Source organism: Chiroxiphia lanceolata, chromosome 4 (assembly GCF_009829145.1).
Source record: "Chiroxiphia lanceolata isolate bChiLan1 chromosome 4, bChiLan1.pri, whole genome shotgun sequence".
NCBI classification, from domain to species: Eukaryota; Metazoa; Chordata; class Aves; order Passeriformes; family Pipridae; genus Chiroxiphia; species Chiroxiphia lanceolata.
In genome coordinates, this window is record NC_045640.1 from 33,724,836 (window position 1) to 33,750,597 (window position 25,762).

Below are 25,762 nucleotides of genomic sequence, written 5' to 3' on the forward strand. Positions count from 1 at the left end.
CCCATATTTTAACAGACATGAGTTATTCCTACATGCAAGTAACTGCAAGGAAGTGTAATATGACTGTCTTTCCCTCTATATTCCACAATACCTGTTGTCTGTCTCCAAATAACCCCACAACTTCCAATTCTGTGATTACGTCAAGGCTTCATTTCAAATTCTGAGGCAGGTTATCCAAAATGTAAAGTACACATGTGAAAGAATACTGCAAATAACTTGTCTGTGCTTGTTTCGTTACATATTTCTAAACATATAATGTTTAGACTCTACTATCCTTTTCACATTATCAGGAATCCTCTAGTCTGATTCCAGATGAAAATGTTTCCTAAAAATAAATTATAATTATGTTATAATAGTTCACCTCCACAAAAACATGACGTGGGTAGGTAAAGTGTTCTAATTTTAGTTACCTATCCTGCAAACAGTTATTCATAAAAATAAGTTGAAAAAACACAACACATCCCAGGTTTTCATAAGACAACCAACCTGTTTAAAGCAATGATAATTTTCAAATATACTGTCAAAAATAAGAAAAAGTGCTGCAAAGAAATGTTAAAGGAAAAAGTATTCAAAATTAGATAAAATATTTACAAAAGGCTGATAGACTGTATCAGCCAAAAATCCAAATGTTCATTATAAATTCACTTTTTTATGGCAAGAATTGCACTAAATGGGAAGACTGTATGCAAGAGTTTACAGGATTTATCAGTTTAGCAAAACCCAATCAAGAACATTTTAAATGTAACCCCCTTCTTTTGTGCACAAATATTAAGGACCGTATTTTAACATATTTCTGTTAGAAAAACAACAAAAAAAACCCCAGCCACTAAAATCATGAGATATCAACTGAATTGCAAAAACATCATCATATTACTTACTACAGTGGACCTCTTGGGAAGACTAAGACCTTGCACTTTGTGTATTATATCACAGAGGAAACCAGAGTCATATTCTAAAATCCTGGAATACTGTGCAGTTATGGTTTGCTAAGATGACAAGAGATATTCAGACTCCAATGCACCTTTGACCAAGTTAAGACTCACCTTCTTTCAGTGCTTTATCCATATTGTGAGAAATAACCACTCTCCTTGATTGGACTGAATCATGGGAGCTTCCAGACCAATTACTCTGAAATTCAAACATAACATTCATCACAAGAGAAAGGAATAAACCAAAACTTTCATAAGGAATAAAACTGGAATTCAAGGCAATAGTACTGTATCCTTTGGTCTTTATACAAACATTGTCATTCCACGCAGTTAACACAGAGGAGTGTCAATTATCTCTGAGATTATTATACATAGTTCATTAAGCCCATATTAACACTCACTGCTGTGTACAACTTGCCAAATTATCTTAATAAGTTTTTTTTGGTAGAAGGGAGCTGTATTTAGTTGCAATTCAATGTACTGAGAATAGGACATGCATGTAACAGAACAACTGGAACTCCTCCATTCAGTATTTTCACAGCAAATATATCATATTCATAGCCTACTGTGACAATGGACTTCATCTAGCCTCATAAACTACTTTTAAACCAAAGAGAAGCCTTCAGATCTCCCACACTAATTTTGGTTCACATCCTTTTGGGTTTCTTCCTTCAAAGATACTTCCAGCCGCTGCATTTTAAGCTGCTGTCCTACACAAACATCTGTCTGTATTGGAGTACTCACTCTTACAGTGTCCAAACAGGTGGGCAGATGGAGAAACATTTTTCAGAGTGTAGACAAAGAGAGTGATTCATGATCTATTTACATAGAAAGGAGTGTAATTCAGAACAAATAGAAGTGGTCCCTGCTGTTGCCCAGCTTACTTTGCTCCCCTTGTTGGGAGCCCAGATTTTCTTTGGTAAGGAGATAACACTTCAGAAATCTCTCCATCTCTCCAACATTCACCAAATAGAGAATAAGAAAGTAGTATAAACTTTCAGTAAAAATGCTGTTTAATGTTCTTAAAGGTAATACACCATTATTTTAGCCAATTTGCAGGCTAATTCTCAGTGTATTTTGGTAAATATGTTTTTCTCCACTGCAGAACAAAGCTCATCTAATGGGATCCAAATAAAGGAGCCTCAGCACTACTTTTAATGGCAAAACAAAGCTTTTCAGACTCACTCACATTTGACACACAGTATTATGATGGATCCTTTCCAGGTCTTGAGTGCCCTCCTTCTGCCCACAGTTGATTTGTTCCAGCTTTTGAGTGAGTGCAGCAATACTCCCTAGACTCTTCCAGTCACCATTCTGAAACTATAACTGTGGTCTTTCACCTGATTTCTTCCCTCCTTGGCAACACTATCAGCACACTTGCCTCCATTTGCAGTCCCTCCTTACTACCAAAACTATAGTTAAAGAAGGGTAAGAACAGAGTATTTAGTGAACCATGAGAGATTTTCAAACCCTTTTTTACCTGAACACAACTCTGGTAAAAGCTGAAGCCACATCCATCTAAACAGCTGCAGAAAGTATTTTTGCTCTTTGTAAGAACACCTAACAGTATTTGTAAGGCTCCAAGACATAACCTCTAGCTGCTAATGTCACACTTCCTCAACACAAAGTTGTAATAATGCCAGTCACACAATTACTTCAGGATTTTTCTGCTTTATTTGCAGCCGGAAATCACATGATTCATAACCACTCCAATTTAAAAAGAGAAGAGACAGACTCACAGAGACATTAAACACCCCAAATAAATTAGGGGAGCAGGAAGGGATTCAGAAAGCCCAATTAAGCAAACTCAGGTTTTTCTGTGAAGAAAGAGCTCCCAAACATGAGGCCACAATTCCGACCGAAGTTCTGTGCTCAACACACTCCATGTTCCTTAGCACTCACGCTAGCTTGGGTATCCCACAAGCTAAATCCTTCTGCTAAAAGGCATCACACTTGCATAGAGGTCGGTCACCTCAAACAGCTAACTTAGGCATCAACAGTTCTTATTTGTAAGTATGTTGCAGGGAGTGTTTTTTTTACAGTCTAAAGCACCAGTAAGTGCTCCAATGAAGCACTTGCCAATTTACTCCTTTCAAAACTAGTTTAAATACAAGCAAAACAAAGGAAAAAAAAGCCCTTCAGAGGGGATCTGAGGATCTATGCTTGCAAGCAGTTTGCTCCACATCACTACACTATGATCCAATCTACACACTTCCACAAAGCAGGAACTGATCACTTTAGGCTTTAAACTTGAACACTCATTTTGAGGACAAGGCAGACTACTATTGCCTCAGCAAAATGCTGCCTCTTAAATACCAAGATACAAACTCACATCTCAGCTTGCAAAAACACATTCCATTGAGAGTGTCCTCTATGGTTCGTATGTTTGACTTCTAAAAGGTATGGACTATTCATTTAAAAAGAGTTGTTCAAGACATGATCAAAGAGAATGTAAAAGGAAAAAAGTGAATACCACGACTAGCAATGGTGATTTTGCTGCTGCACGAATGTAATTACTGAAGGGCAAAGGAAGATGCATAGTATATCGGACTTTCTGAGAACTTCCCATAGGTATTGCATACAGTCATGAAATACTGAAGAGAAAAGCACAGAACAATAAAAAAAAAACCCTTTGTTTAAAACAAGATTTCAACTTCATTAAAAAATAAATTTTCAAGAAAAAAGAAGAATCTAATATTTAAATAAACAGGGATGTTCAAATACATTGGAGTGATCATAGAATTGTTTAGGTTGGAAAAGACTTATAAGATCATCGAGTCCAACCATTAACCTATGATATTGGTTGGGTTAGTTCAGGCTTAAGAAAAAAAAACAGTTCAGGGAGACCTTACCACTGACTCCAATTACTGAATGAGAGGGTACAGAGATGAGGGAGCCAGTGTCTTCTGGCAGATGCACAGGACATTAGGAAACATTGCAACACAGGAAATTCCCATCACAAGGCAAAACTATTTTAATCGTGAGGCTTGTCAAGTATCAGAATGGGTGTGCTGAGGCTGTAGAGTCTCCATCTCTCCATTCTTCTCAGCAGGAGAAAACCCTGAGCAACATTACCCAATTGGACTCGCTCTAAGCGGGAGGGTGGACTAGGTGCCCTCCAGACATTCCTTCCAACCTGAACATATCATGATCCCTGATGGCCCTTCAGAGAACTGTAAATTTAATTTCATGACTGATAATGTATCAGATCTTAAGCTGCCTTGTCTAAAACAGCTTATCAAACTTATTTTTCCTTCCCATTTTATGAACTTGCATTTAGCAAAAGCTCAAGTCTTTTTAGTTTAGATTTGGTTTCAAAAAGTTCTGTTTCTGTGGCAATAATAATGATGAATTAATTAAATAAGTAGGCATCCCTGAGTTAGATAATATGTATGGCAACAAACACCTTAAAACAACAGTAACAACCTGGTAACACAGATAATCAACATCTCTGATAACAGAAGGATTCCAGAAAATTCATAGTCCAAACTCAGCTCTAACAGCTGAGAGAATGAAAAACTCAACAGATTTCACTGGAAGACTTTCTTCCCACCCCTGCCTCAAATCTGATGGAGGGCATATGCAGCGAACAGGTTCAGCGAAAAAACCTAGATGTGAATGTTTTCACATTTTTCTTCACTTCACTCATCTAAAGGAAAATGGTGCTGGATTTCATTAAGTAATTGGCATAACCCTGACTGAGCCAAAAATGTTTGTAAATGCATTTAATACAGTCAAAGCTCTAGCTTAGATGCTCTTTTACACTGATTAAAACCTGGCATGTTCCTCTAAGTTCTGCCTTGCATTATCACAGCCCCCAAAATTTAAAAAAAAAAACAAACCAATATATATATTTTTTTTAAAATTTGGACTCTACTCTGTAGACTTCATTGTTGAAGATTGGCAAAAACCTGGTTGAAACTTAAACAACTTTTGTAACAAAAGGCTTGCAGGAATAGGGGTGGAGCACATTTGGTACATGCTAAGAATGAGGTTGCTAACAAACATGGAGGCCTATTTCCTGGAGCAGTGCAAGTTTTTTTGACTTTGTTTACAGGCTGAAAAAAGGATGTGTGCATTTCCTGTAGACTTCTGAACAACACTCATTGTTTGATACTTTTGAGAATAATTTAAGATGCACAAAACAGTCTCAATGGGCCAAGAATAAAAGCCAAAAACACCAAGGCTGGCATTAATAATGAAATTTTGTCTTAGGTTCAGTCTCCTACAAATGCAAAAATTAAGTTAATATCATAATGTCAATGTTTAAACAATTTAAGTAATTTAAAATTAGTTCTGAGGAAAACAATAAATGTTAAATAATAAAGAATTAAGAAGATATTTCAACAACTACACTCAATAAATGGCAAAGCACCGAGAACACAGGAGTACCTTCCACTATCAAGAAATCCATCTGCAACACATCAAATGCAATGTTTAAAACATAGCAGCAGAAAGCCAGACAGCTGCTACAGGCATGCCACATGCAGCCTTACTCTGCCATGGAACTAAGGCAAGAAGCAGAGAAAAATTTACAATTATTTCTATTACATTAACTCAATTACAATAAAACTAGAACAGAGCTCAGGACAGATCCCACAGCACAAATGAGCATTGTGCATGAGATTCTCAGTCTAACCACTGATGTAAAAGGCAAAGACTGCATCTAATTCAGCATACACGAACCATCCAGCTACCCATAGCTACTTGCTCCACCCACTGTTGCCCTACTAACTTCCCTCTTATCTTTGTAAAACATACATTAACATCAGACTGGACCTTGATGACAGTGTCACAGTTTCAAACAATACTTCACTGAACTCTCCATAAATTAGTCTTTAATTGATGTCAATAGACATGTTCTTAGAGTAGCAAATATTACTTCAACTTAAGATGAAAAAAAAAAATTTTCTATTCACAAGACAATATTTTTAATTAATACTTCCAGTTCTAGTCAAGATTACAAGGCAAGTATGTATGTGTCACATTAAGCATTAATCTACATATATTAAGGGATACCATAACTACCAATTTAAAAATCAACATACTTAAAGCATATTAATCCTATTATCTTAAGAATCATTATCTCAATAATCATGTTATGATATCATCACAACTTATTTCCACTAACATAGTAGCTTCTGGAACACATAGATTGTGGTTATTAGATGGGAATGTTCTATCTTAACTGTACTGTGTTCAAAACTGGTAAAACTGTAGCAGTGTAAAAACTTTATAATTAGGGCAGAAGTCTCTTCATCTGAGATTTCATATAATACCAGACAGATAAGAATAGGAAAATGAAACATTTCTCAGGTAGTACTTTCACTCTTATCAGTACAGCTAAGAAATAATTGGTAAGTTAGCATTCAAATTTCTGCTCAGCAAAAAATACAGCATTATTCTTTGTTCGGATCTTTAATATCACCATCAAAATAAAGTCCAACATGAATTCTCAGGGTACATGCATAGCCTCAGTCTGCTGAAGATTTCCACACTCTGTAAAAGACAACAAGAACCTATGGTCTATACTTCAAGGCCAAAAGAGCCATATGGCATGAAAACTGAATTGCTGGCAAGGCAGAAAAACCTGCACACTCCTGCCTGAGCTCCAGAGTCTCAGCTGACAATCAGAAAGAAACTCCTGCGTTGTCTATTGCTATACCCTCCCTCCACTTGACTTTTCACTGTACAAAGGTAGAGTGTTCTGCCTTTTCAGCAGAGCATCACAAAACATGCTGAGTGAAATCATTAGTTTTACTAACATTAACTTGTTCTCTTTCACTGTGCATATTTAATAGGGGAAAAAATGGTACAAAATGACTGGTCACAAAAACTTCCCATGGACACAATACAAACCTATTCCCCTTATGACTACATAATTTATTTTTTTAACCATTTAACAAAGTAACAGCTTGGGAAAAGATACAGTGTTCTACATAACTGGCTCTTTCCTTGGGTAAATTTTGCTGCTCATCTTTACAGAGAACAAGGAACCAAGACTCAGCAGTAAGAAGGAACTTGATTGGATTTTATTTTCAGAATGTTTCTGATATACGTGTCCAGTATTTTCAATGCCAAAACTACCCTGAGTGCAGGATGCTTTCACTCTTGACCTTATTACAGAGGGTTTGTATCCACCTCCCCTACAAGAGACTTGGACAGCAATATCTCAATGAGCCCACCACCTGCCCCTACTGACTCAGCATGGCTTGGTTAACAGAGAAATTAACTAAGTCCTAAGTTATATTTTCAGTCGTAAAACATCATTCAAGTGAGACGCAGTCCTTACAAAGGTAAAAACAGTCTGATTCACAGAAAAATATGAAATGTCAATCTAACACAACGTTGAGAAAATAAAATGTCAAGCATAATACAGTGCAGAGCTGAAGGTGACACAGGATACAATGACAGGAATCAGAAAGGATTGCATGGCAAGACAAGAAATCTTTAAATATACATGATGAATAAAAGGCTGTGCAGAAAACTAAGTCTGCTCACCACTAGGGAGTTGTGGGACAAACAAGTCAGAGACAGTGTCTGAAAAACATTTATTTCCCAAGGTCAGCCTCCTGTGATAAAGTTATCACTTCAAAGTTATGCCTGCAGCTAATCAATGTATCCTGTCCTGACAAAGCTTCAATTCTGAAAAAGGTTATAAATCCCAAATTATAACAGATATTCCACAGATCCCTAAAAATAAACTACAGGTCCCTCCTGAACTCTAACTGCATATTTGCAATTCATGCAACATTTTCTTAACATTTTAAAAAAAATTCATGAAATTGGTAGAAAATGCTACTATACCTTTTCATTATTTTAATTCCAGGACTTTCCTAGTAGTAAATTAGCCTACATCATCAAAGGCTGACTGTTGACCTGTCTTTAAAAGAGACAGAACTAAGAACAAAAGTATGAGACTCTCAGTTTGTTAAAAACACATCGAAATTAAATATATTTTCTCCTTTCAACCCAGAAACAACTGATAGTAGATCAGAACATTTGGTTCCAAGCCCAAGAGGATCTAAAACTAGCATGACAAAAGAGAAGCCAGCAGAGACTATTACTTCTGCCAGGTATCACAAAAATCCTGCAATATCAGAACACTGAATATTGCCTGTTGGGCCAGAGAACCAGACAGACGATAGAACATGCTTGACTTTGGGTTGAGAAAAACTCATAAATACTTTCAAAGACTTACTAAGGCATAAAGATCAAAAGTGAAAGGAGTTAGGAAGTTTCTCTTCTCCCTCATAGCTCTTCCAAACTGCTTACCACATCAAGAACTGCTTTGCATCCCACTTGAAATTCATGCCCACAGATGGCAAACCTTCCCACAGCTGCTGAGGCTCCTGCAAGTTTACCTCTGCAAGCTTCATCTCATGGCAAAAGTCCAACAGTGAAGGAAAATAAAACACTCTGTGTCCTTTTCCTCTGCTTCCCTTGTGTTCCTCACAAAGAGCAGAACGCTCAGCTTGGATACCATGGCAGATACTCAACCTAGGCTAAGCTGCCATCCCATTAGAATCACTCAGACAACTTCTGGTAATCTCACTGCCCATCCTCCTATGGCTTAAATAAAAAAACAGTACTGTGTTCCAGATGAAGATATTTCATTGGCTACCTGATCCAATAAGAAAAGATTTACCTGTGCCCTCCTGTTAGATTCACAAAAAAAATCACATTCAAGGATGGAACAAGTGTTAAGGAACTTAAAACATGATCACGTCTCCCTCGGAGATAGAATGTAAGAGTAAACTACTTCTGAAAATTAAGAGCTGTTAAACACTAGTGAACAAGAGTGACCAAATGTGTCAGGAGCAGAGTTTTAAAGGAATACTCAAAATCATTGACAACTGTTAATTGTAGGAAACTAAAATCAGGGCATTAGAATCAGTGTACCTTTTCACTGGAAAAAAAAATCACATTCATTACCATTCTGTTAGTGCTGCAGACAGACTAGGTGGATCATTCTCTATACAGAATATCATTTATTTAATCTGAATTTAAAATACAGCATTTAAATCTAATAAATAATCCTTGGGTTTAGCATTATTTAAATGAAGCTGATAACCTATTCCTCTATTACTCAAAGCTTTTGCTTTGAATTTGAGTCAAAACACTACGTAGAAAAGAAAACTATCCTGCCAGGTTTTTTTGGCAGAGAAACAACTCATACTGGAAATGTGGGAAGTCTTTTCCTTCCCCTTCCCACTAACTTGGTTAACATGGTTCTTTGCATGAGTCAAAGCCATCTCCTCTACAAACACACAAGTTAAAAGCAGTGTTGGGAGCAACCTTGCATTTAAAAAGGTGACACATGTTCTAACCAGGGCTATCTTTGCTATGAGCAAGTCCACTGACACTTGAGAATTAAAAATGCCCTCTGAGACAGATGTTTTTACTAAAAGTGCAATTGGGTCATCATGCCTTTTTGATGTCTAGCATTTTGCTGTTCTCCTCCATCACAAATAATCTGGTTCTACAACAGCTCCTGAGAAGTGCTGAAATATACCTGACAAAAATGTCAAGGAATCGTTCAACTCCCACTGTTTAAATATCAATAGAAACTATTTGCCAATATTATTAATGCCTGCAAGTACTTAAAGTAGTAAGTAAAACACTCTTATGACTTGCCTGTACACCTCTCTTATCAATGAAATGTGGAAGCCAGGAGACTTGCCCAGACATCCTATGTAAACAGAGATGTCCCTCACAGAAAAACTACATTGAAAGTACAGCTTATCATAGGGTTATAAATCACACAGCTTGCTTTGCAGTTCTCAGCAGATTCCAAATGTTCTTGCTGAGATACCTGACTTTAGCAGGAGGTCTTCACTTTTCAAGTCCCAAAGAGGTTACACAAACAATATTTAGGATAAAGCACAGCTTCAGTTTCAAAAAGATGGCTTTTCTGGTAGCAAGTTCAAGCAAAATGAAGAAAAGGCATGCACCTTGTTCTTATGAAATCCAAACGTACAACACAGCACTTCCTCACCAAAGTTACTGACTTGCATGAACAGGTCCAAGAAAATCCACAGCACTGAACTCACTCATAGTAACTGAGAACATACAAAAAGTCTCCCTTTTTTCAGCACAGGATAAGGGAATCGATCCAAGTCCCTTTGAAGTTGATCAAGAGTACTCCCACTCACTTTCCAAGAGCTAAGTCTGACTCCCACTAGAGTAAATATTTATTACTGAATATTTAGTGTTTCCTCAGCTGTTAACCCCAATGTGAAAATCACTCAAAGAATGAGAAGCGAACCTATCTGCCTAGAGTTCATATATAGAACATATGCAGAGCTAGATGCCAGTCATAATAACTTTTTTTTTTAGCTTTTTCGTAACTATTAGGCCAACAGAGGGTTCTTCCCTATTCTGGAGGAAAAGACACAAGGCTGAAGAAATTATACCTTTACAGTTATCCTACTACTGGCTCCCAGAAGAGATAACAGGATCTTAAGGTTCTACGAAAAACGTGAGAGTAACAACTGAATTATAAGAAAGCAGTGTAAATGCAACAGGATGTATAATGAAAAGATTAACCTACAAATTTTTCAAAGATAAATGTATGCAGGAAACTTTGGAAGAAACATTTTAGTGAATAGCCTTCATTTCTACATGTTGCCTATCTACACAATTTTGTTTTCTTCACCTACATGTTCCTGAAGCCCCAATTAGGAAATTTGCTACACATATACAAAATTGTGTTCAGAAGAAGTCTGTCAAGAAGCTGTGCAGTCCTGAAGCCACTCTGTATCAGAAAGAAATCAACAAAACTGTAACTGAAGGCATGAAAAACCTAATTAAGATGCCTAGAATTACATCTTCTAAATAGAAAGGGTAAAATACCTCACTCCTTTTTTGGTTGTCCCTTTTATACAGCCAGGTTAAATTCTGAGAATAGTGGAAAGAGGGAGGAAAGAAAAATTTTAACTGAATCAGAGAGAGGGTAAAAAAACAATGCTGGTAAAAGGGTTGTAGCAGGTACTGCTGCTTTAGCAGTGAATTTTAAACATCAGATTTCAATTCCTTTCTGAAACAACAAACACATACCACAGAGCTATAATAAATCCAAACACAACAGATTAGACTAACAAAGCAACAGTGGGTCTGCACTATTTACATATACAAATCCAATGGATGGACACAAGAGAACATCAAGACAAATGCACAGTAACATATCACAAAAAGAAGGTGCAGATGGTATAGTAACTGAAGTGATTGTATTTGTCTCTGGACAGTTCTAGTTTTACTGCTGTTCACTATGCTTATGTATTACATTTTTCACAAAAGGGGAGAGAAAGAACAATAAATCTTTTTTCGTCTTCAAATCTTGGCTTCCCAAATTAAATCGATTTTTATTATTTGGCTGTTCATTAATCTGAAAGTTTCTCCTCATTGTGGCAGCAGGGAGATTTCAACTGCTAAGTTTACATATAGATTTTTTTGGTACTACGTGAAAGTAAATTAACACACAGGCACATGTTCAGATAACTGTACCAGTGCATAAATGTCACTGGAGCGATGGCATTAACACTGAAACATTTAATCTTATAAACCTAAAAGCAACAGGAGTTGTTGTTTTGATGATCAACTGATGAATTTTTTTTTTCATTTGGTTAATTTTTTTTTTCATTTTGTTAAATACAAAAGCATATAGTCCTTTACTACAAGGTGTTTATGCACTTAACACACATTTGCTCCATAGCACTCCCATGACAAAAAACAGCCAAACAATCCCTACCTGTACCACATACAGAACAGGTACCTTCTGCTTATCACCTGTTTATTTTGTGCATTACATCTTCTCACTTCCCTATTTCCCACCTTTAATGCTCATACACATTATTTATTCTTCATTCCCTTCAAAAAGCTGACTATGATGTTGAGTTTTCAAAGGAAAGAGGATTTTTTAAAATGTCAACCAAGTAGAGAAAATGAGTATCACACAGCCACAAATAGATTCTGAATGCACCTTTGCAAGTTATATTATTCACTGAAGTCACCAGCCCCTGGTCAAATGATCCCTACTGACAATATCCTGCCAGATTTCATTAAATACAGGTCTGGAAATGCATATTCCTCCCAAACACAGGCTCTTTCTCTCCACAGGTCAAGGAATGAAGGAATAAACCACTACTGCAGGTTGTTAGCTGATTTGATTGAAAAAACAGAAAGACCAACAACTGTATCAGCAAATGATTTCTAACTGCCCTGACAGCACCCTCTGTTTTCTGCAAATTCAGCTGCACCAACTGCAGCCCCAGAAACCCATAAGTGACAGCATTATTTATTTGCTAATAAGAAGAGTACATGCACTAAATGTAATAAACTGGGTTATCAGAACAGCTAGGCTGTACACCCAGGTGGCATGAATTATGCTCCTCTCCTTCGTAGATTGCTCTCAGGTATCCTGTGTGACACTACTGAATGGAAATAGCACTAACACAGTACGGTCTACTGTGGCAGCACTTCACATGCTAACACATCTAAAACTCACCAGTGAAGGGCCAAGGGCACCCAACCATAGTCACCAGCTGTGACAATAAACACCACGTCCCTGTGACCCACGGCAAAGTAGGAGTTGCAGGAGACCCTCATTTCCAGTAGTAATTTTTCAGGCCTGTCTAGGATCAGCTCCCAAGCATTGGATCACTTGAGGGGGAACAGAGGCATGGATGGCAGGAAAGTTTCCAAATACTTTGTGCTACCAGTCCCATTCAGAAGCAACCGAAAAGTACTGAGCAGTGAGCTACAAAGAGCTCATCAATTAGTACATTTTATAGCATGTACAGAAAATAAAATTGTTTCCCTTTTGCACAGAGCTCTGCAATGGCTTGAGTACACACTGGCACTATCTGAAGCTGCCCAACTTCAGAGCACGCACTTAAGCAACGTTATGCTGCCTCTTTGAGCAAGTCGCTCTTTTACCAATGACATTTCGACGGGAGGAGCAGAAAAAGATTTGAGACACAGCCTACAGCGAACTGCCGTGCAAGCGTTCCCGCAATCCGGAGGTCTCCCTCAGAGCAAAGTCTAGATTTTTCCCGTGCTAGGCTCCAGCACAACTTTCGCCATTTAAAGCCCCGTCGAGGGGCAGAATGCGAGCAGGCTCCTGCGGCCGCGGGAGGACAGCAGGACACCAGGTTTGGGTGGCGTGGCGCTCCGCGGCGGAGCGAGGGCCGCGCCACCTCCCTCCCCGCCGGCGGGCAGGGCGGCAGCCGCCTGCTCCGCTCCCCTCCCGCTACTCACCCCCACGACCCGCCGGACCGGAGCGGCGGCGGTGAAGTCCGGCGGCGGCAGGCGGCGGCGTCCGCGGCACATCAGGACGATCAGGGTGCCCAGCGCGGCGGCCGCGGCGGCGCAGCCCGCGTAGAGGGCGAGGCGGAGCAGCAGCAGCGCCAGGCACGGCCGCCCGCCGCCCGCCGCCTCGGCCCGTTCCTGTCCCAGGTGGACGACAGACACGGCCAGAAGTCCCAGCCCCGCCGCCAGCAAGAAGCGGGACGAGCCGGGGTCCTCGTCCTCGTCTTCCGCCGCCTCCTCCTCGCCGCCGCCGGCCACAGCGGCGGCCGCCGGGGCGCTGCGGCGGCGCGTCTCGCCGCCGGGGCCGTGCGAGCCCAGCGGGCCGGGGGCGGCAGCCCCCGCCACCTCGGGCTGCCCGGCCGTGCTGCTAGCGCTGTCGGCACCGGGGAACATGCTGCTCCTGGCGCCGCTGGGAGCAAGCGCATCTCCCGCCGCGGCAGCCCCCTGCGAAGGTCGCCGCTCCCCGGGCCCCCACTCTCCTCCGCCGCCGCCGCCTCCTCCGCCGCCCGCCGCCGCCACTGGCACCGCTGCGGCCGCCGGGGGAGCCGGAGCTCATGCCCAGCCGCAGGCGGGTGCGCGGCGGCCGGGCCGCTTCCTGGCGGCAGCGCTGCCCGGCGCTGGGCGGCGGGAGCCGATGTCCGTGGCGGCAGCCCGGGAGGCCCCGCCGCGGCGCTCCGAGTCCGGCCGGCGAGGGGGCGGGGGCGAGGGCGGTGCCTGCCGGGAGGGCGGGCCGAGCACATGTGCGCTCGCCGCACCCCCCCACGGCCGGGTCTGGTGCTCTGGTGCGTCTCTTGGTATGTTCTGCGGGGCTCCGCCGTGCTGGGGCTGGAGGCGGCCCCACGCACAGCCCAGGAAACGGGAACGGTCGGACGAACCTAGGAGCGTGAGAGCCTTCCCGCGGGGACCCCCGCCGGCTGCGGTGTGGAGCTGGGCCCCACGGAATGCTGCCGGGCGCCTCTCCGCCACGGGGGCTGCGGCACACAGGGGGCGGGTCGGCCCAGAGGGGCCTGAGTGATCAGATCGCAGCACCGAGGCCTGGCCAGAGCTCATGACAAAGCCGTGACCTGGGACGCCGCTGAGGTCCAGACCCTCTCCTGAGTGAGCGCAGTTCGCACCGCTCTGCCTGCACTGCTCTCATCAGCCAAAGGAGACCATATATAACGGGATTTCAGAAATGAAAAATTGATAGAACAGTGATCAAAATGGTACAACAGTGATTCTGCAGAACCCAGCCCCACTACCCCAACGGAAGCCTGTCACCACGCTCTTTCCGCTGGTCTGATGTTTTACAGGTGCTTGTGGCAGACTCTGAGAACAAATTCCAGGAACAGCATAAGCATTGCTGTATTTCAGCTGTGCTCAGGACACGCGTACACCTTGCCATAGGCACGGCACAGTTACAGCTCCTTTGAATTCACAGGTTCGTAGCAGCTACCAACCACAGCCCAAGTGGGAGGCCTTGATCTCTTCAGAGGAGGAGTAAAGGGCAATGCTTTCCTTACGGAAGCTAGACTGCAAAGGAGGATTTACAAGCATTTACTCATGGGCTTTATTTTAAGAGCAAGTACCTGTAAACTCTGTAGAAGTGTTTACAGTTAAAAATGTTCTGGTAAGCAGTTTTCAGATTGCCACTGCTCTGTCACTTGTGAAGTGCAAAATAGTCCTGAATCTTACCTTTTAAACACAGCTATTGTTGCAGAGGTTGGAGTAGATTTATTCACACTCTGTAAAAAAGTTGCTTCTGTCAAATGAACAATGCTAGCCTGATGAAGAAAAGAAACCAATACCAAGGCTCTGATCTTGGGAATGGTTACATTTCTGTATAACTTCAAGAGAGCAACTAGCACTTTATAACACCAGACTCCAAACTTCCCTGTGCTTCTACAATGCTCAGCAAGCCAAAGGTGCTGAGTATGAATAGTGCAGGTGTCCAAAAGGCTCAGTTACAGCCCAAGCATGGCACTTGTAACAGGGCAGTTGGGTATCATCAGCTCATGGTGCAGAACTGTAATGGAAATGGGCACAGAAGAGGCATGCAGCTAGTCAGAATTCTGAGTTACAACTAATGTTTTACTCCATCACAGTATTTTCTAAGCTAGTTCTAACCTAACTCACCTAACTAACCAATATGTGATGGTCTGGTCTGGCTCAAAGCAAAATTGTCTCCATATATACCTGCTTGTGTGTAATAGAGGTTTGTACAGCAATGTATTTCCTCTCAAAATCCCAAAGTAGTTATGAAGGGATTTTAGCTCCCCTCTTGGTCGCTGATCAAAAGATACACTTCTCCTTACTTTGACCCAAAGTCCTTAGAGTAACTTAAATATAATTTTATTACAGTTTGTTCTATTTAGTGGATATTAAATTGCACAAAATCCTTTTAAATACTAGCTCAGACCATTCACAGTGTCCAAAATTGATTATTTAAGTAATATCTCTAATGTGGTTGAAGGTGAAAATCATCATAGCCTGAAAGTGAAAGTACTACTGCAATGGCAGTCCCTTCCCAGGCAAATTACCTTGTAGCAAAACATCCTGATGCTTCACTGAAGAGCTTTGGGATCAAGGTTCTGCGATACATCTGATCATTAAGACCGACAGAGAGATTCTTGCAGAGTCTGAAAGCTTTTGGATAAGTTCCAGCATGCCAGAAGGTTTCCTATAACATTATTTTATTCTCATCAGGTAGACAACAGAAAGCAAAGATACATCTCCCAGCACACACTTTATCCATCAAAGATTTCAGAATATACAGGGCTTTGGACTGAGTTCAAGGTCTATTCTGGGATCTTAATAAAGATCCACACAAGGAACCAGACAGAGACCTTCTACTGCAAATGCATTCAGGAAACTGCCAGGGCCTCTGTCAAAGCTACTTAAAGGAATTGAATTTTAAAATTAACCTGAAGCAGAGCATGTAATGTTGTTAGTCCTGTGTAAACAGAGATTATTTTCTTATTACAGTATTAATTCTCAGAAGTGGAGAGGAAAATAACAAAAAAAAAAAAACCTACCTGCAATTACGGTTTAGCCCTGCAGTGCTTATGCACAAAACCAGTTCTTGTCTGAGTGAGTAATCCCACCAATTTTAGCTAGGATTTACACATCATACCCTGAATTAGATATGTCTAAATCAATTCAAGTGTGTATCCATAGAGCCGGAAGAAGATTTGGTTCTTTTTCTTTTAGTTTTTAATAAGATTCTATGACTTTTCAACCTGAGCTACAATTCCTAATATTTTAGATGACATCCTAGCTCCACTGAAGTTAATGGCAATTTTCAAGTTTACCTCTGTGTTATTTGAACTTCCCCTTTTGTACTTTAAAGATTAGTTTTCTATGCAAGACAGAAGGACTTTAGAGGTCAATTTTCTGAACTGGGGATTCTTATATTGTCTTTCTGTAACTATTTAACCAGTCATGGAAACAGTTTATGAGAAAAGAGATTCAAACTCTACCTTATTTAAGCATTAGAGCAAACATCTTTCCTACAAAGATAAGACAATTATGATCTTGTTTTAAAATGGAAATTATGTCTGGTTTGGGGGAAGAGTCAGCATCTTCACCTTTTTCCTCTGAACCAGGAGCATAATTTCTCTTTATAACATAACCTAGACAAAGCCCCACTAATTTGAAGCCAATTTTACAGCTGTCTTTAGTGACAATTTTTCAACTTGCACCTTCACAATACTGCAAACTTTACACTTCAATAAATTTGCACCTTTAAAATGTTTGGGCAAGCTTAAAATGACTACTTTCTTATAGACTTTTTCACATTTACTTTCTGTTTTGTGAGCCTTTCTGGCTCAGATCCCATTGCTATAAACATTAGCAAGTTACCACTTCTCAATTTAAATGGAAATTTATATTATAGGCAAAAAAGGTGCATAAAGTGCATACTTGGTTTACATTTTTAGCATACTTACAACTTTGAATGAATTACATGCTTTTTTAATAACTGCTGTGGTGCTGCATTGCAGTTACAGTCATATTAATAGTTTATAGAAATGTCTAAGATTCTGGGTACAAAACCTACAAGGGCTCATGAACTTTTAAACCTGGTGGTAAACCAGGTAAACCTGGATAACTAGCACTGTTAGAAGCAATCATAGGAATCCTAGCTAACAGCGAAAGAGAAATGGAGATGGTATGTTATACTTCTCAGTATCTTAAATGTACAAAATATGTGAGTTACATTAATATTAACTGATTTTATTTTTTGCTACACCTTTTCGAGACAGTGGTATTGTATTTTGAATATTTGCAGGCAGGAACTTGACACACAGGAAAATAGGACAAAGGCACCCATTTAGTGTCCTATGTGAGGTAACCCCAGACCTCACATGGTAAGATCAGGAAAGGCTCAGCATTTTGTAGCACAGTGTTTTCCAAATACAGCTTCCATTGATTTTAGATGCAGTGTCATTACTGAACATTTCAACAGTAAACTGAGTCAGGTGCCAGAAAAATAAGAATGAAACACACGACCAAGTATAAAAATTTAGTCTATATAATTTGCAGAACCTTCATTAAACACCATGTAGCACAAGTAGAACTTGACTCTGGTTAACATAGGCAAGATTAGTTTCCCCTCTCCATTTCCTCAGGATACATCGCCCAGTGCTGCAGCCCTGGCACTGTAATGTAGGGCCCCATCACCTCAGCCTGTGGTTCTGTTGTCTTAACATGGGGCACCATCACCTTGGGGTGGCTCACCTTAACCTGGAGAACCACCCCTTCAGCCTGGGTCACCATCCCCTCCATACAGGCTGCCAGCACATCAAACAGGAGTGCCATCATCCCAACCTGGGGCACCATCATCCAATCTGGAGCAGCATCACTTCAGTATGGGGCACTGTCACCCCAATATGGAAAACTGTCATCTCAGCATGGGGCCTCATTGCCTTAATGTTGGGCACCATATCTCAGACTGTGATTCTGTCCTCAACCTGCAGCCCCATTACCACACTCTGTGGGCAATCATCTCAACTAGGGATGATTGCCTCAATATGGGGGCAATTGCCTCAACAAGGAGCACTATCACCTCAGGGCCCCATTGCTTCTGCCCAGCATACCATTGTCTCAGTGCAGAGCCCCATGGCCTCAGCTTGAGGCACAACCACCTCAGCAAGAAGATCCATCACCTCAACTAGGAGCAACACCATGTCAACCTGAGGCACTGTTACCTCAACCTGTGGACCCTTCACTTCAGCCTGAAGCCACACCACCACAACCCAGGGACCATCACCTCAATTTGGGGCACAATCACCTCAGCTTGGGGCCCCATGGCCTCAGCAAGAGTCCCAGCTCTCTGCCTCATTCCCACGAAGCTGAGAAGAGTGGGAAGGGACTGATTTCTGTATCAGAAATAGCGTGGCCAGAGGGACTAGGGAAATGATTCTTCTGTATTTGACACTGGTGAGGCCACACCTCAAGTACTGTGTCCATTCTGGACCTCTCAATTCAGGAAGGAGATTGAGGTGCTGGAAAAAGTCCAGAGAAACAAAGCTGATGAAGGATCTGGAGCACAAGTCTTATGAGGAGCAGCTGAAGGAGCTGGAGTTGTTTAGCCTGGAGAGGAGACGACTCAGGGAGACCTTATTGCTCTCTGTAACTACTTGAAGGGAGGTTGTAGCCAGGCGGGGATTGGCCTCTTCTCCCAGGCAACCAGTGACAAGATGAGAGGGCACAGTCTTAAGTTGTGCCACGGGAGGTTTAGGTTGGACATTAGGAAGAATTTCTTCACAGAAAGGGTGATTAGACGTTGAAATGGGCTGCCCAGGGAGGTGGTGGAGTCACCGTCCCTGAAGGAGTTTAAGAAAAGACTGCACGTGGCACTTAGTGCCATGGGCTAGTTGACAAGGTGGTGCTCGGTCACAGATCGGACTCGATGATCTCAGAGTTCTATTCCAACCAAACTGTTTCTGTGATTCTGTGGGACAGCCCACCAGGAGGTCCCGGCGCCCCGCTCCCTCCCCGCCCCGTTCAGGCACCGCCTGTTCCCGCCCGGCGGGCGGGGCTGCGCAGGAGCCGAGCGGGAGCGAGGCGGCGGTGGCAGAGCTGCGCAGCTCCGGCTTCCCTCCTCCCCTCTCTTTCTCCTCCCGTGCCTGTGAGTATCCGCCCCGGCTGCCTGCGCGGTTACCACAACAAAGCCGGGGGAAGGGGAGGGCGAGAGGGGAGACGGCGGTGGCTGCTACTGCTGCTGTTTCTTGCCGGGAGCTGCCGGCCCGGCGGTGGGGCCTCTGGTGCCTCCTCCCCACGGAAGGTGCCGGGAGGGCGGTTGGGGGCGGTTGGGGACGACGGGCGTGTTCCTCCCCCCTCTGCGGCAATTTTTTCCCGAAACAAGGTGGGAGACATGTTTTATTCGTATGTACATATATATTATTTTAAACCAGTATACATATATATGTATCTATATATGCTTTTCCTTTTAACTTGCCGTCTTTCCACTCGGGCCCCTGCCTGAGTGATGCGCACGTAGGTTTCCCCGAGCGCGTCGTGCACTCTGTCTTTGCAAAGCTGGGGCTGGCGTTGAGCTGCCAGAGTTGGTCATGCCGCCCTGAGACGTGTGGTACGCCCCACATCAGTGCCATGCCTGCCCTCTTTGCTCCTCGGAGAGAATTGAAAAAGAGGTGAGAGATTCTCTTGTGAGGCACCGACCCTCGTTGGTGTCGTAGCCGTCGGCTTTGACAGTGAGTTACAGTGTCGTGCGCGCCATCCTTAAAGTTACCGAACTGGAAGGGACACGTTGCAGTGATGCTGAAATAGTAGAGTGCTTTGGTTGGGTTTAATTAGTGGTATTTGTCAGCTGAAATGGTCATTGTAAACAGCTTGCCTCGAGCATGTTAAATCATCGCAAGAGTCGCTTCTCCGCACTTTGCTCAGGACGAAAGTCTTTTAAGTCCCCCTGCCCTGCAGAGTTCTGCACTAACAGTTCTCCAGGTGAGACTGTAGTTTGGAAAAATAAGCAGGCACCAAATCTCTCGGCCCCTGTGGATTTGTATGGAAATCACTAAAGAGATAACTGTGAAACCTGGGCCGCTGGAGCAGAGCACAGTACGGAATACATTTGAAAGCGACTCAGCGAGATGGTACAACACAATGGAGTGTATGTTGTGTTTGTCAAACTCCGTTGTTTTATCTGGAGTTTTCACGGCATGTTATGGAAACTGGCATTTTAAAATATAGTTCAGCATGTCTTATGGCACAATGTAATTTAAAATCATGTAACCCTTATGCTTGGCTGAAGTTTTTCCTTTATAATTGTGCTGAACAATTTTTCAGAAACTAGTATAACTGTAGTATGCAAACACTTATGCTTGTTCATTCTTACTATAAAACATATATTAAAAAAGTGCCTAGTGTTTGCATTTGGACACGTACATATTTAAAAATTGTGTGGTTAAAATTCTTATACAACATTCATAAAAACACCAGGACAACAATGTGCGATGGAATGAATGTAACAGAAATAGCAGTGCTAAATTTGTTTTGTATCCTTGCTTTTGTCTGTAGTGAGGTGCTCAATATAGAGCATAGAGTGCATTATGCACATTTTTTCCTTTGTGAAAAAATAGTTAATCTCTCTTTGTCAGATAGAAAGTGATTAGTGGAGTTGTCAGTGCAGAGAGAACAAAGTTCCCCAAAGTTAAATTCTTCAGAGAAGTTACTTGAAGACTAAAATGAAGTCATCATTGCTAGAAAATAAGTAAGCGTAGGAATGGGTTTGTGAAATAACTGGCATTTAAAAATATAGTTGTCAGAGCTTTGGACTCTGCTTTTGAAATGCCTCAAGCTTTCCCACCACTTTTTCCTGGTTTGTTTTTTTTGTTGTGTTTTTTTGATTTGTTTTTTTTTTCCCTACAGTGCATATGTTGTTCCTTTGATTTTTCTCAGCCTAGATAATACTTGTAATGGTTTAGAATAGAAACCAAAGGAAAGGACAAGTAATTTAGGGACGTTCTATTCTTTTTCTTGGAACTTAAAACTTTGATGACCTACTGGGATTTTTGTTTTGGTTTCATGCTTGCCCATGTTCAGTAGGGCATTCAGAGGTTCCTGTATTTCTTCATGAGACTTACATGGGCTTAGAGGGCCATCAGGACTGCAGAGCCTGTTGAGGCTTGGGAAGTGCAATTGGCCAATACCTTTAAAGACTCAACCAAGGACACATAAAAGCGCAGAATTTGTAGGGTAGGTGGCGTATGGTTGTGTGTGGCATACGGGACAGGAGCATCTACAAGCATTTTGAAATCTGTCCTTTTGAATGACATAATATTGTACCTGAAGCTTTGATGTAAGAGTCTGAAAGTGAGCTGGATCCTAGATGAACCTAGGTATCTCCCTAAATTCTTGGGAGATTGGTAAACTTACTGTGATGGCTGTACCTTATTGATTTCACCATAGCTGTTTCTTAAAGCTGTTTCATTCTTTGCTTCTTGGTGTTATGTTTGGCTAAGACTGGTGACAATAATGGTCTAAAACATAACCTGTGTTCTTTGACTGAGTTTTTTTCCACTCAACAATGTCAAGGGATGTTTAAGTCACAATTCAGCTGTGAGTATTTGTCATTCTTAAAATGTTGCGTTGTAATAGCACTGGAACTCCAGGAAACTTTTATTATGTTGAATTTATAGAGCCCTGTGTTTGAGCATCTTATCTGCTTTTCCATACTTGGTATCTTCTCATCCGAAGAAACAAGTAAGTCACAAAAATATAATGCAAGAGATTATCTCAAGAGCCTTTTACCTCATTTGCCCCATACACACATTTTGAGGAAACAAATATATTTAGACTCTTCTTAAGTGATATTTGTTGAAGCTGCTCTTTGTATACTGATTTAGTGACTGAATTTCTATACTTCCCCCTGCCCATCTGTACCAGACAGTGCTTGTTCCTCCCACTGAAAATTGAGAATTGCATCTTATTTTTCAGTGGCTGAGGAGAATGTAATTGTTACATCTGTAAAACTGTGTGTTTAAAACTGTGATAATAGACACATCTTGTGATGGAGGGCCTTATGAAGGAAATCCTTCCAGAAACTCAGGTCTGTTTGATGTGTGTGGAAGTACATCTATGCAAAACATTGAAGGAAATGCTGATGACTCCTATTTGTGTAGTCAGGTCGCTAAGCATACTAAATCTATAACATTAGAAGCATGAAAACACTTCTGGTTCAGCGAGCATCTCTGTTGTGGGAGACAGGTCAGGTGTTGTGCCACTTGGTAGGGATGGCCTGATATTCTGAATTATCTTTGATTTATCTGCTGCTGGACTCCATCAGTAGCTTGCAAAATGGTGTACTTGCTTCCTTTGTGGTCCTACCATCTGTTTTAGGGCTGGCTCAGAGACAAATCCAGAAAAATCCTAAAGTAGGTGGCACGTGAACAGTGTAGATAGTCAGCTCTTGGATAAAAGTTTCAATGCTCTTGAACTGTATTATGGGTTTATTTTTGAGGTCTGGCTTCCCAACAGTAGCAGATGGACGTCTGTAGATTCTAAACGTTTCTGGGCCATACCTCTACTGCGTGCAGTGAATGAGGCGGAAGCACGGACCGGTCACAACTAGTACTTGTGAGACTGGGAGAAAGTTACCATACAGATATTGGTGAAAGAATTCTTGTTTCTCATTTACTTTTGAACTGTGGTGAAAGAGAGGTTTTATGGCTCCGTGTAGTTTCAAATACCTGACTCCCAACAACTGCAACAACAGCCTTAGTGAGTCCTCAGGGATCTGATGTTTGAGTGATATACTTGGGTCTTAAGGAAAGCACTTGCAGGTAGTCCCATGAGTGATGTGCCGGTATGATGGCAAATGTAACTCCAGCCTTTATGTGGCAGATATGTTGAAGCTTTGCTTTAATAAGAGGAATTGTTTTCCTTTTTCTTGCATGCAGTTGTGGACTACTCTGCCAGATTGTGGATAGTCTGGTTGGATACATGTTGTCCCGAGATTTAAATCTTGATATTGGGCAAAAATACTCCTCATAGATATGTGCAAGTGTAGCAGGAATGGGAAAACTAAGCTGCCTTTTACTTTGCTCTTCACCCTCAATATCTGGTAGTACAGTCTGTCCTTTTCTCGGCTATTTGTACCTGTTCTATGTTGTCAGAAAACTGTGGCTATGGGTCACTTTTGGGAAAGGTGAATGCCAGTGACTGGTTTCCCCTTAGCATCTTGCCTCTTAGTGTCTGAGGTAGCTAGAGGTGGGACTCCTCCAGGTGGTGAGAAACTGTGTATGGCAGCAGGCCCATGAGACTTTGATGTGGGTAGTGTCACTTACGCTTGTAGAGATGGAGGGCCTTATGAAGGAAATCCTCCAGAAGCTGCTGATACTCTTGTCAACAAACAGACTCATTGTCTTTATTTTTGGCTTTGATTGTATGCTACTTCTTTTCCCCCTGGGTTTAGAGGCTTTGCCAGTCATTTTTTGGGATTCTCAGCGGTGAGTGAGTAGCTGTGGTCTGTTTAGACAGGTCTGATGGGCATCATCACTCCCATCATTTCTTTTTCCTTTTTTTTTCCCCCCCCTCTGTTTTTTTTCCTCTCTTCTCCCTCCCTCCTCCCCCACTCCATAAATTCACTTAAAAGCCTTTGCCCTGCGGTCATCTAGGGCTCTTTGGTGGTCTTGTGCTTTCATTTGCTCTAACCATTGATGTCAACTGACTGTGTTCCAGGATCCTCTAGTGCCCATTGACTGAACTGAACTCTTACTTGAAATAGCCAGGAGACTCAGGACTTTGTGTTGCAATTCTTTTGAAAGAACTCAAGAGTAGTTTGGAGCATCTTCAGGGAGCCTACCTCTGTTTGAGACAGAACTGCTGTTCTGAGGGCTAATCTGTCATAGTTTGGGAGTTACTAAACTGTATCTCAGAGCATACAGGGGAAAATTCTTCTATTGTGTCCAGCAGAGAGAACCAGGACTGAAAGTAAACCAAAGCAAACAATGGGACCCTCTCCCCCACACTCCCCCCAAGCAAAGCAGAGGAATAAAGGGCAGCAATGGCTGTTTATACTGACCCCATAGATTTGAAGTAGCAGGTCTTTCCTCCTTCCTCTTCTCTAGCTAGGAAAGAGGAAAAGACGGTGAAAGGTATTAGAAAGTCAGCTGAGAATCAGCCAGATGAGTGGTGTCAGGTGCATGAGAAACAATGGTAGTTCTGATCTGAGCTTGAATTAGGGCCTGTGAGATCTGATCTGTGAGGGACAAACGTTCTGTGGTCTGTTCAGATTACTTAGTTCAGGCACAGGTCTGCTACTGTCTCATGAGCCAGCAACAAGAGGTTTGTCATTAATCAGTAAATACTTATATGTAGGTTGTAATCTGAGCAAAGGGATTCACCTCTCCACATAGTTATGTCTGGGTGGTTAATCAGCAGCAACATGGCTACCTGTAATTGGGCAGAGTCATATTTTTCTTGTAGGTGAACCATGAAAGAATAGAAGCTAATGATAGTTGGAAGATGTGACATTGTAAGATTCCAGGTTCTTCTCATGAGCTCATCAAAGGGGTTTTATGTTAAAAATATACAAGACTGTGTTCTGTAGATTGGTTATGAACTAATCATGGTTTGAATTGGAGGAAATTGGGGGAAGTTTGGAGAACTTATGGTGTGCAAGACAGCTGTAGCAGATATTGTGCTCTCAGCTTGGAAAATCTGAATAACTACTGAAGAGGCTGTTTGTTTCATTCACGGGGGGTTTCCCTCAAAGGATGTCGTTTCCCAAGATTTGTATTTCCTCCTTTGCATGCTTTGTTGTTTCTTACTAGCAAATATGAAAACTTTATTTAAAGAGGAGGTAGGTAGGGCTAGATACGAGTGGTTTGTCACATGGCCGGAAGCAGCTGCACTAGCTGATCTTGATGAGTGTTAAGTGTATCTGAGATTAAACCAAGTTTTTGGTTAGTCTGCTGTACAGGTTTTAAGCCTTGTGTTTTCCCTTGTTCCCACTCTTTTAAACTACACAAACCCCCAGAAGTAGGGCTTTTCTCATCTTAACATTTTTATTACTCTCTTCTAGACATTTTCAAATTTGTCTTTTTGTTTTTGTTTGCTGGGGGGTTTTTAAGCCTCAGCCAAGAATGAGGAAGGGAGGGAGAAGGAGGGGGAGTGTGGTTCATCCAGCATTTTCAGCCTCTCCCGAGTTCACCCTACAAAGAGGTGATTTAGCAGTCAGCAGGTTTAAGAGGGCAGGATCCCCAGAGGGGAAATAATGAGTATGTAGAATTAGAGGATTTGGGAGTGTCATATAGAACATGTGCCATTGGTAGTACAAATCTTTTAATTAAAACACTTTAACCCTTCCAACCCCTTAGCTCTCAGACACTTGTTTCTGCTCTCTGAGATCAGGAGGTTGGGTCACTGTTCTGAGGAGGTAGAAGTTTCCAGCTGAAAGGATAGATATCAGGTCCGGAAGCACTAATTGTTTGGGCTGGGAGAAGGTTGCCTGCTTGGTTACGTCTTTCATTATCAATTATACTTACAAAGCAAAATTAGTAACCCTAAGCCAGAAGGTACCCTAC

General features: G+C 41.9%; 2 protein-coding genes across 4 annotated transcripts in view; one reads left to right on the forward strand and one right to left on the reverse strand.

Moving 5' to 3' along the window:
- Positions 1–13,299, reverse strand: part of SNX25 (sorting nexin 25) — a 72,494-nt gene extending 59,195 nt beyond the window's left edge. The window contains exons 1-2 of the mRNA XM_032686535.1: positions 13,188–13,299; positions 1,044–1,128 (exon numbers count right to left, since the gene is read on the reverse strand). Coding sequence (XP_032542426.1) covers positions 1,044–1,128; positions 13,188–13,259 — 157 coding nt within the window. The 5' untranslated portion in view covers positions 13,260–13,299. The remainder of the gene's footprint in view (positions 1–1,043; positions 1,129–13,187) is intronic.
- Positions 13,300–19,247: 5,948 nt separating this feature from the next.
- The window catches only part of CFAP97 (cilia and flagella associated protein 97), a 30,976-nt gene continuing 24,461 nt past the window's right edge, over positions 19,248–25,762 (forward strand). The window contains exon 1 of one of the 3 annotated variants that reach the window (XM_032686544.1): positions 19,248–19,347. The gene's annotated coding sequence lies outside the window, so the exon portion shown is untranslated. Of the gene's footprint in view, positions 19,348–19,467; positions 19,585–19,720; positions 19,871–25,762 lie in introns of those variants that run through there. The other 2 variants (XM_032686545.1, XM_032686546.1) reach the window with 2 other exon arrangements.